Source organism: Argopecten irradians, chromosome 10, assembly GCF_041381155.1.
Source record: "Argopecten irradians isolate NY chromosome 10, Ai_NY, whole genome shotgun sequence".
In the NCBI taxonomy this organism is placed as follows: Eukaryota; Metazoa; Mollusca; class Bivalvia; order Pectinida; family Pectinidae; genus Argopecten; species Argopecten irradians.
In genome coordinates this window covers 22860357-22878567 of record NC_091143.1, presented here as the reverse complement: position 1 = coordinate 22878567, position 18211 = coordinate 22860357, and the positions used below count along the sequence as shown (strand labels likewise).

The following is an 18211-nucleotide window of genomic DNA, read 5'->3' as shown; positions in this document are numbered from 1 at the left end:
ATGTCCAATTTTGATATTCTTCCTCGTCAACATTTTACCACCCCTCTCTCGGTACTGTGATTGACTATAACCAAAACGAAGTATCCGATAAATTACTGTAATTGTCGATATTTTCTTGGGTGGGTATTTTCGCCTAGTAAGCCTCCAAACTTTTCGCGGTGTAGTAATTTTCTCGCTGTGTATCGACGTATAATAGAATTATTCACATCTGCATTTGTTGATATCTTCGCGCGTAAACACATTCGTGAAGATAATGGGGGAAATTCCCATGCCGATAATGTTCATTGGCCTACCACATACGGACACAGAAAAGGAAAATATATCTATTTCATAATAGTTGTTCCTTGCTACCTTCACTTTATAACAAAAAGGTATCTAAAAGGCTCCATGAACGATTTTCGTTTGTGTTTATGCCAGGAAAATAAGGATGCTTTGTCCTCATTGCACAAGGCTTGTGATTGATTGTATAACTGATCACTATCTAGACATTGTGTCTACAATCGGACAGTTTTCCTTACTGCCCTCCTCATATGGTCCTAACTATCCTTGTTACTAAGCCTGTTATAACTGATGAACGTAGGTTTATTGGAAAATAATACTTTCTTACTTAATCGACGTCTTGTATTACCAGGACGTTTGAATATTGTCAATATAACCAATTTACATGCATTTGTCGTCGAGTTCACCTATCATTAAATCAGGTGTTACAATGAACGTCATTGTCATGTGTGTCAAAATATCACAAAGAAGAAAAACGAATAAAGTAACAAAACCTTCATGAATGATACAGGGAATTTGAATCTATCGCGTTTTTGTTGAACAATTAACATTAAATCATGATCAGATAAATTGAAATGTCTGTCAATTAGATTAGCAATATCATCGTGTGGTTTGGTGCAATTGGCAGATAATTGAGCGTAATTATACAATATGATACAATCATCATGTACTTATAAGTTCACAAGTCAAGGATTTCAACACGATGTGAGTGGAACTTTTCCATTTATGAATTTAGCCCTTCACCTTAGACAATCTTACATTCCTATGTTCCTATGTCACGTATCAAATATGTTACTAACAATAATACCCTGTCTTTCTTATACAATTAGGTCTGCACATTCCTAGCACTTTTTATATGTATTTTGGACATGTATTACCTTATGTACCTGTATCAGATTTCAAGTGCATACTAATTCTGATTACATTTTATCAACATGTATACTGACAAACGAAAGAGAATGTTAAATCATTTCGTCTTAATCCTTTATAGTATAATACACGGAGGGAAAAAATGTAATAAAAATAACGAGTGAGATTTTAAACTACTACAATGAGGAATATGTTTAATTAACTTTCCTTTCAATTACGTAGATTTAAGTGTATACACCATGGCGGAGGATTAAAACTACGAGTAGGTAAAATAGGACCTATTTAACTTGTGTGTATTACTAATCTGGTCTCGTTACAATGAGTGAGGATCATACAACCCTCTCATTATATCATTAGCTCGATACCAGGTATGGTTTAAACGTCCTTATTACGGGTATTTACAAGAGAAAATTACCTGGTCGTACATTCCACTTAAAATGTGTGTCTTGGCTCATTTTCACCTCGACTGACGCGTTACCTCTACTACCGAAGAGACACTTTTGTTGTGATGTCATTTGTCATTGGTAACAAGAGAAATTATAAGACTTCTGTATGGAGAAAGTGCACATGTCAGCAGGCGTAATGGTGAGGAAACGGGGTAACACAACAACGAATAAGGAGTATAATATTAATGCTTTTTTTGTATTCTGATCTTAAACGGAGAATCGGAGCACCGGACGGAGTAGCATTGTAGTGTGTTACCGATTGACATTCAAAGTTCTGTTGTACGTGCATTTTACCTGGAACGCGTGTGTCCGTTGATATTGAAGGACTAATTAAGCGAGATTTGTGAGGTGGGCCTTTCTGATATCGTCTTGATCCTATGTGGATACATGTTATCGGTCCGTGTAAATGTGGTGCGATATCAGTGAAAGTGATCCCGGACTTAGATCGGACTGATAAATCGTGTCCCCTTGGTACCTTTATTGTAAGCTCTGCAGATAAAATGACTGAGGTCACTGTTAAACTAAGAGCCAATTTTACTTGATTTTCCATCTGTTGTGTAATTAATGAATGGATTACATTTGAGGTAATCGTGAACGAAATTATACCATAGGCATTCGGTATGGTGCGACTCCGTGATACCAGGATATACAAGATTCTGGCGGATGAATGTCTGTCACAGATCACGTCAGAATGCATCAGACACGTACAAAGTGGTAAGAATGTCAACTTACGTGATGAAGACACGGGGGAGACATATCTACACCTCTTGGCCGACTATATAGAACACTTTCGGTCCCCTCATGGCGTCTCCGTCATCTACATCATGGCCAGCAAGGGTATAGAACTGGACATTCTGGACAATGAAGGGAACGCATTCCTCCACAGGATCATGTGCAAACCTCATTCATATCGGGCTGTGGTGGCAGTGATTAGGTTCGTAATATAAATGAAACAATAAATAACCCTATATATTAAGGGCAGAAACAATACATAACCCCATATATTTAAGGTATAAACAAAACATGTATATAACCCCATATATTTAGGGTAGGAACAATAATAACCCTCTATATTTAGGGTAGGAACAATAATAACCCTCTATATTTTTAGGGAATAAACAATAAATAACCCTATATATTTCGGATAGAAAAAATAGATAACCCTATATATTTAGGGTAGAAACAATAAATAATCCTCTATATTTAGGGTAGAAACAATAAATAACCCTCTATATTTAGGTTAAATACAATAAATAACCCTTTATATTTAGGATAGACACAATAAATAACAATTTAGACACAATAAATAACCCTATATATTTAGGGTAGAAACAATAAATAACCCTACATTTACAGGATAGGAGGTAATGATGGCATATTTCCTCGACCAGTTCAGTGACACAATATCCATTTGACGAAATAGAAGATATTGCGCGGTATGGTACGGTATGATGCGATTCGTTTGTGTCGAAAAGAAGAAAGTATGGGGATGCTCATCCTCGATACTCCAGGGGTTCCGATCACTTACGATCTCTACACCTCTGGACTATCTCATAGTAAAACTATGGGGGATGCTCGATACCTACGTTTTCTTTCATGCTGACCTTAGATCGTTACTTGTTTTCTTGGTAGTGGGTACTGCTGTATTCCTCCGCCAGGAGAACCTTGCAGGCTCTGAACACATTACTGTTTATAGAACTGTAAATTTTGTGTGTTGTATAATATTTGTAAAGAGCACTATAAGTGGCCCTTTTCTGATCAGGTTGAAAGATTATCCTCTGGTTAGTTTATTTTCGGTGTTACCTTCTTGACCTTTCAATGTACAAGTAGATCCGATTATACTAATTCATTTGTTATAACTCTCAATAATCCAATTATAGTAAACGTATTATACTAAGTTCTTTGGTACACATATAACACATAGTTCTCCATCACCTGTAAATTTGTTACGTGCTCTGTTTATATTCTCCTTAAACGAAACTAAAGATATTTGGTTCATAATCATAAGTTACTAGTTTTTGTCATGTGACAGATGCGGCGCCGATCCATTGATTAAGAACAGAGAAGGTATGACACCCCGGGAGGTTCTTCTACAGACCAAACCTGACGGATGGCGGGAAACGCTTCATTGGTTCGATAAATTCTCTCCAGGTACACTTTATATCTACCATTAAAAAAGATGTGAATACAACACTAAAGAGGATATTAATATTTATTTCAAATATACAATCAATGACACAAAACTCAATACCAGGGTGAAATAATCACTGCTTACTTCATTGATTCGTCATATCAACAAACTTACCTGTTGGAGCACATTACCACTCCAGTATATTCTGCGCTAATATTCCCTCCTCATGATCAAATTGTTAGTTTAACGAAAATGATAATACAATGTACCGTAAAGCGGCCAAATTTGGCTAGGAGGCTTATTTTAGCTATAGTTTTACTGAAACCCGCGAAGTATAACCACCAGTTTCAGAAATAAATTAATGTAACTTAGTAAGAATAATAGCGAATATGCCCTATAAAGGAAACCACGAAATAATGACCCGCTGACAGTAAACAACTCGCCGATCTTATTTAGCGTATTCTTACGTCATTCACTTGTTATTGCCATCTTGATATTACAGGTTTATACCGGGCCATGACGGAGGCGAGACCTGACAGGAACATTGTGAAGAAGCTTCTAACATATCTCTGTCGAGCAAGTGTTGTGAAAAATGGAAAACTCATTTGTCTAAAAACAATCGCCAAACAGATTCAGGATCACTACCTTGTGGAATTGTTTGAAAAATATGAAAATACTAATGAGTTTGCTTTGGCCTTGTTAACGGGCAAGGAACTTGCCCTCCAATCCTTTCTTAAAGAAGGTATTACAATATCTCCATGTGGTAACGGTCAAATATTGGAATAGTTCATGCTGTTAAAAGCTGATGAGGCCTTTAAATGTTTTAATCGTGATGCTCCTCGCCCTTCACTTGAGCAAATGCTTCATTTCAGCAGTCGTTTTTCACGTAATCATTTATTTAACAAAAATATTATAACGCCGAATGTATTAATTTAAAGGGGAAATCCTTAACAAATTGTGATTGTGAAAAATATCATAACTTGCATTGTCATTACAATAATTTGAAAAAATACTTATGTAACTATAGAAAAACTGGGATGTTTTAAATCTTATATTAATTACTGGGGTTTTAAAACAAAGAAATTATTATTTGATCGTTAATAGTGATCCAATTTTGTTTCAGTTCCAAATGCCATGGGCAGTATCGATGTTAACGTTACTGACCACAGTTACCAGTACCGGTATCCGGATTACCCAGAATTTCCACTTCCGATTCTGGCGGCCATGTTGGAGGGTGATATGGACGAAAACATTAGATCTCTACTTGAGATGGGAGTTGACACATCAGTAGTGTTTTCATACAACCCAGATGTCGAACCATGTAAACCTTTATTCTTCCAGGTATTGTAACACCTAGCCCCGATTTCTCGAAACAAATAGTAGACTTAAGTCAAAACTTAAGTTTTTTTTCTCCTTATGTAGCTTATATGAAAATTTATGACTTAAGTCAGTTTTTGACTAAGGTTTGTTTCGAGAAATCGGGGCCTGGCCTTATATTTCATAGTTGTCTTACTTCATCACTCGACAAAGATATCAAAGCCCTATCGTTCTCATACACACAATTAGATAAAGAGGTAACTCATTTTCACAGATTATATATATATATTAAAGTCGGTCTAAATTATCACAACACAGATTTGCAAATTAAAGACAGATTTTCAAAAATATCTTTGTACGATTATGATTTCCATTTTCAGTTATTGAAATTAATTATTATTAATTAATGTTTTACCTTGATATACATATCGAGTGTCTCTGTAAAAGACGCTCTCTTTGCCGAAATGTCTGGTGTTATTCCCTTAGTATTTTTCAGTGAATTACAAAATTTCATCTTTTATTACATCTTCCATTCCTGTGTTTTCATTGTTTGCAAACGTATCTCCTTCGTAATGACGATTTTCTTTATTTGTGTATTGTTTACATCCTTATTGTCTGTTTTAGGTGTTGGGTGACATTATGAAGCCTACCGATCCTATAATACACAGGGTGTTGGAAGCCTCGGATTTATCAGCACGTAATTCAGAAGGACAGACAATTGTGTATGAGGCTATAGCACGTGATTTCTCGGAAAACTTCATTATAAGTCTTTTCAAATATGGCGCTAATATTGCATCACGTGACAAACATGGTCGCACAGCACGTGACTACGCAGAATCCATTGATAAACCCCATTATTGTAGACTTATAGACACTTGCGTCGTGGAAATGGTAAAGGAATGTAATATGGAGGGGGTGGAAGAGCTCTTACGTCACGGATACGACCACCTCCTGGATGTTAGAGACAAGGACACATCCAACTCTATTGTGGACATTGCTTGGGCACGGTCATCTGCGATGGGCAGGCTCCTGAGGAAGACTGAAGCGGTCAAGGTCAGAATATAAATTCCCGGACACATAAGAATGCATATTTACAGTGTATATTGACAATCTTGTGTATAAATAACAGACTGAAGGTCATTAATAGCAGGTCAAATCACAGATATCGACACAAAAATCACAGTTCTTCGGCAATAAGTATGTTGAAAAACTAAACAAAATGTATATTTATATCATATCAATATGTTGGAACTTTTCTATTTTAAAGGAACAGAAAAAGTTAGAAGTATATCCTTGTCATTTTTGTTTACTGATAAAATAATTACAGGAACATATTAGAAAGATGTTTAGAATAACGGAGGCTGGAAATTTGGGGGAGTTACGGCATCTTTTAGGAAGAAAATACTTCTCCGCAGTAGACCGCTGTGGGAGGACAGTACTACATATCGCCATATTTAACAAGAAGGGGAACATCATCAGCTACCTGGCTAATAACTACCCACAGCTCCTCAATACACAGGACAATGTACGTATCTAGTATCAAAAAACAAATATGTTAAAGGTGAATGTGGTGAAACAAGTCCTAATGATGCCAAGAAAGTTTTATAAACTCATCTGTAAAAGTAATCGCATAGCAACGAAAGACATAACAATGTAAAAAAAACTGTGGTTTTCTGTGAAGCTAGAAATCATTGGCATACTACTAAACAATCAGAATTATGTCATTATCTCGTTAAGACATTATTAAAGTGAATAGTCGGGCAAAGAAAACCAGTCTAAATGCGTTCATTGGCCTTCCAAAAGTTCTCATATATTAATACAACGGTCAAGTTCTGCTTAGTTTCCCAGTTCTGACCATTAAAGTAAAGAAAAGTTGAAAACATTGAAAGCGAGGCTGTGTGGAAATGTAACCACGGACATAGTGAGACGGGAGGACGTTTTAGAATTCCCATACTTTAAATTAATTTCTTCGTACGCAGACAGATTTTGACGAGAGATTTTATTTTGCCATTTCATAAGAAATTATACATTCACACCATTTTAACCGACTTTAGCCACCCTTGCCCGACTGTTCACTTTAATAAGGTATTGTTACGACTTTATTGTTGAAAATAACTCGATGTTTTTACGTGCAACCTTTGATAACATTTTCTAACATCAAATAATTTCTATGTTTTTGTGAATACATCTCTTTAACATGCCATGCCAATTGTTAAGAATAGGTATAAAAATACCAAAAAAATGAATTGCTTATAAGTAAGACATGTTCGTAATTCAATTTTAAGATCATCTGTGTACTATTAGGAACAGAACAAATTTGTGTTTTGACAAAGATGATTTATAAGAAATTTAAGAATAATTGTTGCCATTAAGAGAATTTTTAAATTTTATGTTAATATTTGTATTAAAATCATACTTTGATGTTGACTTTAACGTTATAAATTAAACAATATCATATTCTGGCTAACTGAGACTTTTGACATCAAAATACCAAAAAATGAATTGCTTGTTAGTAAGACATGTTCGTAATTCAATTTCAAGATCATCTGTGTACTTTTAGGAACAGAACAAACTTGTGCTTTGACAAAGATGATATATAAGAAATTTAAGAATAATTTTTGCCACTAAGAGAATTTTTAAATTTTATGTTCATATTTGTATTAAAATCATACTTTAATGTTGACTTTAACGTTATAGGTTAAAGATCATATTAGGGCCAACTGAGACTTTTGACATCAGATTGGAAAACAATATCGGATATTATTTGCTAAGTGAATTACGTCGTCACTTATGATGACATTTAAGTATTACCTGTGTTTAACAGTCTGGGAGGACCCCTCTCCACTACGCACAATTGTTTATGGAAGGAGACCCACTCCTGTCCGTTATTACTAAGCTAGGGGACATGCGCATCAGGGATGTGGTAAGTCCTCCGTGAAAAAGGAGGTTTTTACTTCATGTCCTAAACCTACAAAATGTAATATTTTGTCATTAAGCTTCCTGAAAAATAAAATGAGATCCACGATGCAATATTTCTATTTCTTAACGAATTCTTTAAGCCACTATCGCTATAAATAGCATATCATAGAGAGTCGAGGTAAAGTTATTTTACAGCAGCTACATTTTAACGATGCTTTCGGAAAATTATATATATCTTAAATAAGAGTATTTCAAATGTTTCTTATTTGACTGTCATTTACTTTTCCGAGATTCTGCTGTTCGATATTAAATTGAAATGAAAACAAAAGTGGACGAATTATCAAAATATTAAACAACTTCGTAACCATGATCAACTTACAGCAAGGATTGACGCCACACGATTATAATGTGGAGGTGTGTGGGAAGCGAACCTTTACCATCCAGAAAAAGGAAGTTCAGGAGATGGCGATGGAGGTGTTCCTCAGTCAGACAGAGTTCAGTGAGGCCATGACGACAGCGATACAGGTAAAAGACGCTATCCAATAAATACAGAAAGTCTATCTAAGAGAGATAACTCTCATTCTCATCAGGTAACTGCGTTTTATATTAGCCGTTCCATGATAACCATGAGATCAGTTGATGAAAATTAACCGATAAAGGAATTATCGTCATCCCTCTCTTCAAATCACTTTGACTTCTAAATAAAGTATCTGTTAATTGGTCTCATTATTGAAAGGATCCAAAGTTTGTCTATACAAGTCATTGACCTTTAAAGCAAATGTCGAGAGCTACACTGGATAATAGAGTTACATGACTGCTAAATGTTGCTTCCATAATTGTTGATCTGACAAAATGCCAAAAGTAATTGCCAACAAAAAGCTGCAATAGTATAATAAGAATTCTGGTCTTAATGCTAATTCTACAACACATAAAAATGACTATTTAAGCTCACTCAGTACTCAGTGTTTAAAAGAATATATTATTATCTTTTATTTTTGAGACCAAATTTTCCAGCAGATAATTTTAAATTGCCTTTTTGAGTTGTTTCCATAAAATTATTATAAGAATTTGACACAAGACCCCAATTTGACGTATGTCATGCTAAGGTAATATCTATGAAGCAGTTATCACTTCTTTTTAGTGTACCAGTAGACTCCTCTACCAGTCTTCGTTTTTGGGAGTCTCCGCCTACTTTTGAGAAGACACTTCAAGAACATACCGTAGCCTCCCAAAACATATGCGCCATCACCACACGTACCACATTGCATACAGGATAGACTGTCCTTCAATGTGATCTGTGAAAAGGACGTTAAGCATTATCAAGCTACCAACGCCATCTACATTGTTTAGATACTTTTATCCTTAGCTATTTTGTTGCTATTATGTTGTTTACTGTTTCGTGTTTATTACAGAATGAGGATCTGATGAGGATACAGTGCCTCATCCGGGGTCTACGGGTCCATGGGGACATAACTCGCCACAGTTCACTACTGTTTTCCTGTATCGAGTTGGACAAGGAAAGGGCTGCTATACAGCTGATACAAGACGGACTTAGTCCAGACATATTCAAACAGGTAAACACACATTCACAAATCGGAACATTTATTGTGAGTTTTATTGTCTTTATGTGACAACGTTTAAGAACAGTTTCCTGCGCAAATATCAATGTGATTGTGTAATGCTATTTCTTTAGCATTTTAATACCATATTTTATGAAAAAACACGTTCGTTATATTTTATCATATCTATGCAAATAAAAACCAAATACACAAAATGTAGTTACATGTACTTCACCATATGTGACAAATCTAAATATGTTTTTATGTGCATAAGAGATAACGATTAGAATTGTGATATAATGCATAATATCATAATAAGTATAAAACACGTGTACAATGGTCATTAATATGTCAAACACGTGTACAATGGTCGTTAATATGTCAAACACGTGAACAATGGTCGTTAATATGTCAAACACGTGTACAATGGTCGTTAATATGTCAAACACGTGTACAATGGTCGTTGATATGTCAAACACGTGTATAATGGTTGTTAATATGTCAAACACGTGTATAATGGTCGTTAATATGTCAAACACGTGTACAATGGTCGTTAATATGTCAATCACGTGAAAAATGGTCGTTAATATGTCAAACGCGTGTACAATGGTCGTTAATATGTCAAACACGTGTACAATGGTCGTTAATATGTCAAACGCGTGTACAATGGTCGTTAATATGTCAATCACGTGAAAAATGGTCGTTAATATGTCAAACGCGTGTACAATGGTCGTTTATATGTCAAACACGTGTACAATGGTCGTTAATATGTCAAACGCGTGTACATGAACAATGGTCAAACACGTGCACAATGGTCGTTAATATGTCAAACGCGTGTACAATGGTCGTTAATATGTCAAACACGTGAAAAAATGGTCGTTAATATGTCAAACGCGTGTACAATGGTCGTTAATATGTCAAACACGTGTACAATGGTCGTTAATATGTCAAACGCGTGTACATGAACAATGGTCAAACACGTGCACAGTGGTCGTTAATATGTCAATCACGTGAAAAATGGTCGTTAATATGTCAAACGCGTGTACAATGGTCGTTAATATGTCAAACACGTGTACAATGGTCGTTGATATGTCAAACACGTGTATAATGGTTGTTAATATGTCAAACACACTGTATAATGGTCGTTAATATGTCAAACACGTGTACAATGGTCGTTAATATGTCAATCACGTGAAAAATGGGCGTTAATATGTCAAACGCGTGTACAATGGTCGTTAATATGTCAAACACGTGTACAATGGTCGTTGATATGTCAAACACGTGTATAATGGTTGTTAATATGTCAAACACGTGTATAATGGTCGTTAATATGTCAAACACGTGTACAATGGTCGTTAATATGTCAATCACGTGAAAAATGGTCGTTAATATGTCAAACGCGTGTACAATGGTCGTTAATATGTCAAACACGTGTACAATGGTCGTTAATATGTCAAACACGTGTACAATGGTCGTATGTCAAACACGTGTATAATGGTTGTTAATATGTCAAACACGTGTACAATGGTCGTTAATATGTCAAACACGTGTACAATGGTCGTTAATATGTCAAACGTGAAAAGGTCGTTAATATGTCAAACGCGTGTACATGTCGTTAATATGTCAAACACGTGTACAATGGTCGTTAATATGTCAAACACGTGTACAATGGTCGTTAATATGTCAAACACGTGTACAATGGTCGTTAATATGTCAAACACGTGTACAATGGTCGTTAATATGTCAAACACGTGTACAATGGTCGTTGATATGTCAAACACGTGTATAATGGTTGTTAATATGTCAAACGCGTGTACAATGGTCGTTAATATGTCAAACACGTGTACAATGGTCGTTGATATTCAAACACGTATGTCAAAACACGTGTATAATGGTTGTTAATATGTCAAACGCGTGTACAATGGTCGTTAATATGTCAAACACGTGTACAATGGTCGTTGATATGTCAAACACGTGTATAATGGTCGTTGATATGTCAAACACGTGTAAATGGTTGTTAATATGTCAAACGCGTGTACAATGGTCGTTAATATGTCAAACACGTGTACAATGGTCGTTGAATATGTCAAACACGTGTATAATGGTTGTTAATATGTCAAACGCGTGTACAATGGTCGTTAATATGTCAAACACGTGTACAATGGTCGTTAATATGTCAAACACGTGTACAATGGTCGTTGATATGTCAAACACGTGTATAATGGTTGTTAATATGTCAAACGCGTGTACAATGGTCGTTAATATGTCAAACACGTGTACAATGGTCGTTGATATGTCAAACACGTGTATAATGGTCGTTAATATGTCAAACACGTGTACAATGGTCGTTAATATGTCAAACACGTGTATAATGGTCGTTGATATGTCAAACACGTGTATAATGGTTGTTAATATGTCAAACACGTGTACAATGGTCGTTAATATGTCAAACACGTGTACAATGGTCGTTGAATATGTCAAACACGTGTATAATGGTTGTTAATATGTCAAACACGTGTACAATGGTCGTTAATATGTCAAACACGTGTACAATGGTCGTTAATATGTCAAACACGTGTACAATGGTCGTTAATATGTCAAACACGTGTACAATGGTCGTTAATATGTCAAACACGTGTATAATGGTCGTTAATATGTCAAACACGTGTACAATGGTCGTTAATATGTCAAACACGTGTAAATGGTCGTTAATATGTCAAACACGTGTACAATGGTCGTTAATATGTCAAACACGTGTACAATGGTCGTTAATATGTCAAACACGTGTACAATGGTCGTTAATATGTCAAACACGTGTACAATGGTCGTAATATGTCAAACACGTGTAAATGGTGTTATATGTCAAACACGTGTACAATGGTCGTTAATATGTCAAACACGTGTACAATGGTCGTGAATATGTCAAACGTGTGTACATTGGTCGTGAATATGTCAAACAAGTGTACAATGGTCGTTAATATGTCAAACACGTGTACAATGGTCGATAATATGTCAAACACGTGTACAATGGTCGTTAATATGTCAAACACGTGTATAATGGTCGTTAATATGTCAAACACGTGTACAATGGTCGTTAATATGTCAAACACGTGTACAATGGTCGTCAATATATCAAACACGTGTACATGAACAATGGTCAAACACGTGCACAATGGTCGTTAGTATGTCAAACACGTGTAATGTGGTCGATAATATGTCAAACACGTGTACATTGGTCGTTAATATATCAAACACGTGTATAATGGTCGTTAATATGTCGAACACGTGTACAATGGCCGTTAATATGTCAAACACGTGTAAAATGGTCATTAATATGTCAAACACGTGTACATGAACAATGGTCAAACACGTGCACAATGGTCGTTATTATGTCGAACACATGTACAATGATCGTTAATATGTCCAACACGTGTACAATGGTCGTTAATATGTCAGACACGTGTAAAGTGGTCGTTAATATGTCAAACATGTGTACAATAGTCGTTAATGTTACCGTTTTATCATCCACAGTATCAGAAGTGTGACCCCAACAGCACTGCATGTGTCACGGGTCAATGTCACCACACTGTGACGTCATTCAGAGAGAAAGCGGGACAGTTGAAGAGAACACGGGTATTAGATTATCTAGACCAGTTACAGGCTGACGATAATAGGGTAAGTATTGAGTTATCTAGACCAGTTACAGGCTGACGATAATAGGGTAAGTATTGAGTTATCTAGACCAGTTACAGGCTGACGATAATAGGGTAAGTATTGAGTTATCTAGACCAGTTACAGGCTGACGATAATAGGGTAAGTATTGAGTTATCTAGACCAGTTACAGGCTGACGTGACGATACATACGATAATAGGGTAAAGTATTGAGTTATCTAGACCAGTTACAGGCTGACGATAATAGGGTAAGTATTGAGTTATCTAGACCAGTTACAGGCTGACGATAATAGGGTAAGTATTGAGTTATCTAGACCAGTTACAGGCTGACGATAATAGGGTAAGTAGTTATTGAGTTATCTAGACCAGTTACAGGCTGACGATAATAGGGTAAGTATTGAGTTATCTAGACCAGTTACAGGCTGACGATAATAGGGTAAGTATGAGTTATCTAGACAAGTTAAGGCTGACGATAATAGGGTAAGTATTGAGTTATATAGACCAGTTACAGGCTGACGATAATAGGGTAAGTATTGAGTTATCTAGACCAGTTACAGGCTGACGATAATAGGGTAAGTATTGAGTTATCTAGACCAGTTACAGGCTGACGATAATAGGATAAGTATTGGGTTCACAGACGGATAGAACCATATCTACATCATTTCAAAGTAATGATAATAGTTTTATTTGCTCAAACCCCTCGTTTTTCTTATGATATAAGATATTATATGTATTTACAGTTAGACATCCATCTTTGGTTACATATATTAAAGAAAGGCTTCTTAGTATACCTATATGTAGCTTTATTTTAGATAAAATTAACACTCGCGTCATTTGTTAATTCAAAGTTTCACTATATAATTAATATATAGAGTATGTAAATTTAAAAGTATAGAGTATGTAAATTTAAAAGTAATGAACTGTACTAGATATTTGAATATGTATATAAAAGTTCATATTCCATAAATTTGATATATTTATAGGAATTTTTCATTAATGAGACTAATTTGATTATTATTGTAATCCCTAGAACGACTTGCTGTCGCCCAGGGCCACTCCTGATGTCAGTAACTTTGAAAAGTTTGGAAAGGTGTGAAAAGAGAATAACCTCAGACTCAAGAATCTAGACCTTTGTTATGTCATGTGACGCCTTCGTTGTTTTGCAGCATATGGCTGAAAGAAAACGTTAACGTATAAGTCGTCAGTATCAAAGACAGACTTCTGCAGTAACCTTATCACAAACGACTCAATAAGTAGTGTAAGGGGACTGGTGCTAATTAGCATCCTAAACAGTTAACAGACGAAAGACTAACAAGTACACAACATATTCCGTTCTATATCAGGATACTTTGAAACAAGTCTTACATACTGCTAAATGTGGATGATATCACAAAACCAAAAACCGTGAAACATGAAATGAGAGAAATAATCTGATGGAATGTTTAGAAAACAAATAGCAAACTAAAAATGTTAGTACGCGCTGAAGTAATTAAACTATACCCGTCTACATACTAAGAGTGGTACTTGTTATACTCTCTAACGACTCTTAGTGAAATCAGAATGGAATGACTATGTGAGTACATTTTGTAATTTACATCTTTGGTTTCCCTTTGTGTAGAAAATCTCGAAATGTCATCATGTAAACCGCTGTGCGTTCTATTTTGTAACAACCGAAATAAATTGCTTATATACTTGATTTTGTTGTAATTGATGTCGTTTTATTAACAGTAAAAGAAATTACTGTATGTGTATAAATTCTCTTGCGAAAGTCTACTATCTATTTTGGTTAAAAGAGGAAATACTAACGGACCTAATACGAACTTTCAATTCTTAGTACCACATGTAGGTACTTGCATAACGACAAATAACAGGAGAAGTGTACATGTTTGTTACTACAAAAAGGTTTGCTTTTTATTTTACATATTCATCACTAAATTAATTTCTCTATTTCATTATTAAAACACCAATTGAGTACTATGAAGACAAGTTGTCAAATGTTGTACAAAGAATAATTTTGAAAAGTAATCATTATTATTCTCTTTGTTTCCTCTAAATGTGAAGATTACATAAAGGAAATAACATTCAACAATAAACATTTACTCTGATAACTAACTTTAATTTGATTTTAAACACATTTATTGCTGAAGTCATTTTTCACTTTATAATTTCCCAAAGTCATTTAAGATAAATAGATAGTTGCACATGAATTGCCAATATCAATACAATTTACAAATAAACAGTCTACACTGTTATAAAAATGATAACTTCTAAAGCATTGCAATGAATTAAATTCCAAAATTATTGACAAACAAACACAAGTATTAATCATGAATTTCGCTATTTGTCACGTATGATATGGGGAATGAGCATTTAAACCTATTCCACAATACTGACATGTTTCTTTACATGTATTATCACGATTCTGTGATTGAAAGATTTCGGTAAGCCTTGATGCTAGAGGTGTCATATACTGTATTATGTGAGGTATTTTGAACAAAACTTTTATACATATTAAATACGTATTGGTTTCAATTGTTTTAAGAAGTTTTTTCTTCTTCTACTTTTTTTTTTTTTTTTTTTGTACAAATTTTGAAAATATATTTTAAAACTATAAATAGCCGGCGTAGTTAATACAAAACATTGTCTGAAAATCAAAATTCATCATTAAGTTCATTAACCGCAATTAAATGACTCTCCAATTTGTATTCATTATTCAAAGTCCTGATTTCGTGATTTTTTTTTTCTGCAATGATTTTTAATTATTGGATTAATTATATATCAATATACACATAGTATTAAATGATAATGTATAGATTGGTTCAGTTTTGCTATTAATATATCAGGTAACAATTATTATACAAATTGTAAGTAAATATGAAAACACACCTTGGATTTATACGTGTAATCATTATCATATGATACCACAAACAATTGTTGATTATCGACGTGTATGAAACACCACACTCCAGGTCCAGTTTTTATTATGTCCCAGCACGGTATATATACATTACGAGGGTTACCTGATGTAAACAGTAATCAATGGACACATACAACACCAGATGGGATAGACTCGATAACTCTCACGCAAGGAGTACACAGAAGATGGGGTCTCTGTCAAAGGCATATATATACAGGGGATGGTCACTGTCAAAGGCATACATACACAGGGGATGGTCAATGTCAAAGGCATACAGACATGGGGGATGGGGTCTCTGTCATATGTATAGAAACAGCAGAGTGGGTTCTGTCATACATACAAAAGATGGATCAGCAGGCATACAAACAGGATGGGGTCTCTGTCAAAGGCATACATACACAAAGATGGTCAAGTCAAAAGGCATACAGACATTGGGGATGGGGTCTCTGTCATACAAACAGGAGATGGGGTCTCTGTCAAAGGCATACAGACACAGGAGATGGGTCTCACTGTCAAAGGCATGCATACACTTGAGATGGGTCTCTGTCAAAGGCATACATACACAGGAGATGGGGTTCTGTCAAAGGAAACAGGAGTGGTCTCTGTCAAAGACATACAGACACGGGAGATGGGGTCTTTGTAATAGGCATACAGACACAGAAGATTGGGTTACTGTCATAGGCATACATACACAGGGGATGACGTCTCTGTCAAAGACAAACAAGAATAGGGGGTGGGGTCTCTGTCAAAGGCATACATACACAGGAGATGGGGTGTCATGTCAAAGGCATACAGACATGGGGATGGGGTCTTTCAAAGGCATACATACACAGGCATGTCAAAGGCATACATGGGGTCTCTGTCAAGGCATACATACACAGGAGATGGAGTCTCTGTCAAAGGCATACAGACACAGGGATGGGTCTCTGTCACAGGCATACAGACACAGGGGATGGGGTCTCTGTCAAAGGCATACAGACACAGGAGATGGGGTCTCTGTCAAAGGCATACAGACACAGGGGATGGAGTCTCTGTCACAGGCATACAGACACAGGGGATGAGTCTCTGTCACAGGCATACAGACACAGGGGATGGAGTCTCTGTCAAAGGCATACAGACACAGGGGATGGAGGTCTCTGTCAAAGGCATACATACACAGGGGATGGAGTCTCTGTCAAAGGCATACAGACACGGGGGATGGGGTCTCTGTCAAAGGCATACAGACACAGGGGATGGGGTCTCTGTCAAAGGCATACATACACAGGGGATGGAGGTCTCTTGTCACAGGCATACATACATGTACACACAGGGGATGGGGTCTCTGTCAAAGGCATACAGACACAGGGGGATGGGGTCTCTGTAAAAGGCATACAGACACAGGGGATGGGGTCTCTGTCAAAGGCATACAGACACAGGGGATGGAGTCTCTGTCACAGGCATACATACACAGGGGATGGAGTCTCTGTCACAGGCATACAGACACAGGGATGGAGTCTCTGTCAAAGGCATACAGACACAGGGGATGGGGTCTCTGTCACAGGCATACAGACACAGGGGATGGAGTCTCTGTCACAGGCATACAGACACAGGGGATGGAGTCTCTGTCAACAGGCATACATACACAGGGGATGGAGTCTCTGTCACAGGCATACAGACACGGGGGATGGAGTCTCTGTCACAGGCATACAGACACAAGGGGGATGGAGTCTCAGTCACAGGCATACAGACACAGGGGATGGAGTCTCTGTCACAGGCATACAGGCACAGGGGGGATGGAGTCTCTGTCAAGGCATACATACACAGGGGATGGAGTCTCTGTCACAGGCATACAGACACAGGGGAATGGAGTCTCTGTCAAAGGCATACAGACACAGGGGATGGAGTCTCTGTCTAAGGCATACAGACACGAGGGATGGAGTCTCTGTCACAGGCATACAGACACAGGGGATGGAGTCTCTGTCACAGGCATACAGACACAGGGGATGGAGTCTCTGTCACAGGCATACAGACACAGGGGATGGAGTCTCTGTCACAGGCATACAGACACAGGGGATGGAGTCTCTGTCACAGGCATACAGACACAGGGGATGGAGTCTCTGTC

The 18211-nt window shown here is 36.5% G+C and overlaps 1 protein-coding gene across 1 annotated transcript; it reads left to right on the top strand.

The window, feature by feature from the left end:
- The first annotated feature begins 1506 nt into the window (after positions 1-1506).
- LOC138333405 (uncharacterized) lies at positions 1507-14889 on the top strand. The gene is made up of 11 exons (XM_069281760.1): positions 1507-2529; positions 3628-3746; positions 4229-4468; positions 4850-5067; positions 5668-6096; positions 6371-6568; positions 7868-7966; positions 8344-8487; positions 9375-9536; positions 13053-13196; positions 14224-14889. Exons 1-11 carry the CDS (start codon positions 2216-2218, stop codon positions 14287-14289), a joined length of 2133 nt encoding a protein of 710 aa, XP_069137861.1. The 5' UTR covers positions 1507-2215; the 3' UTR covers positions 14290-14889.
- Positions 14890-18211: the final 3322 nt, after the last annotated feature.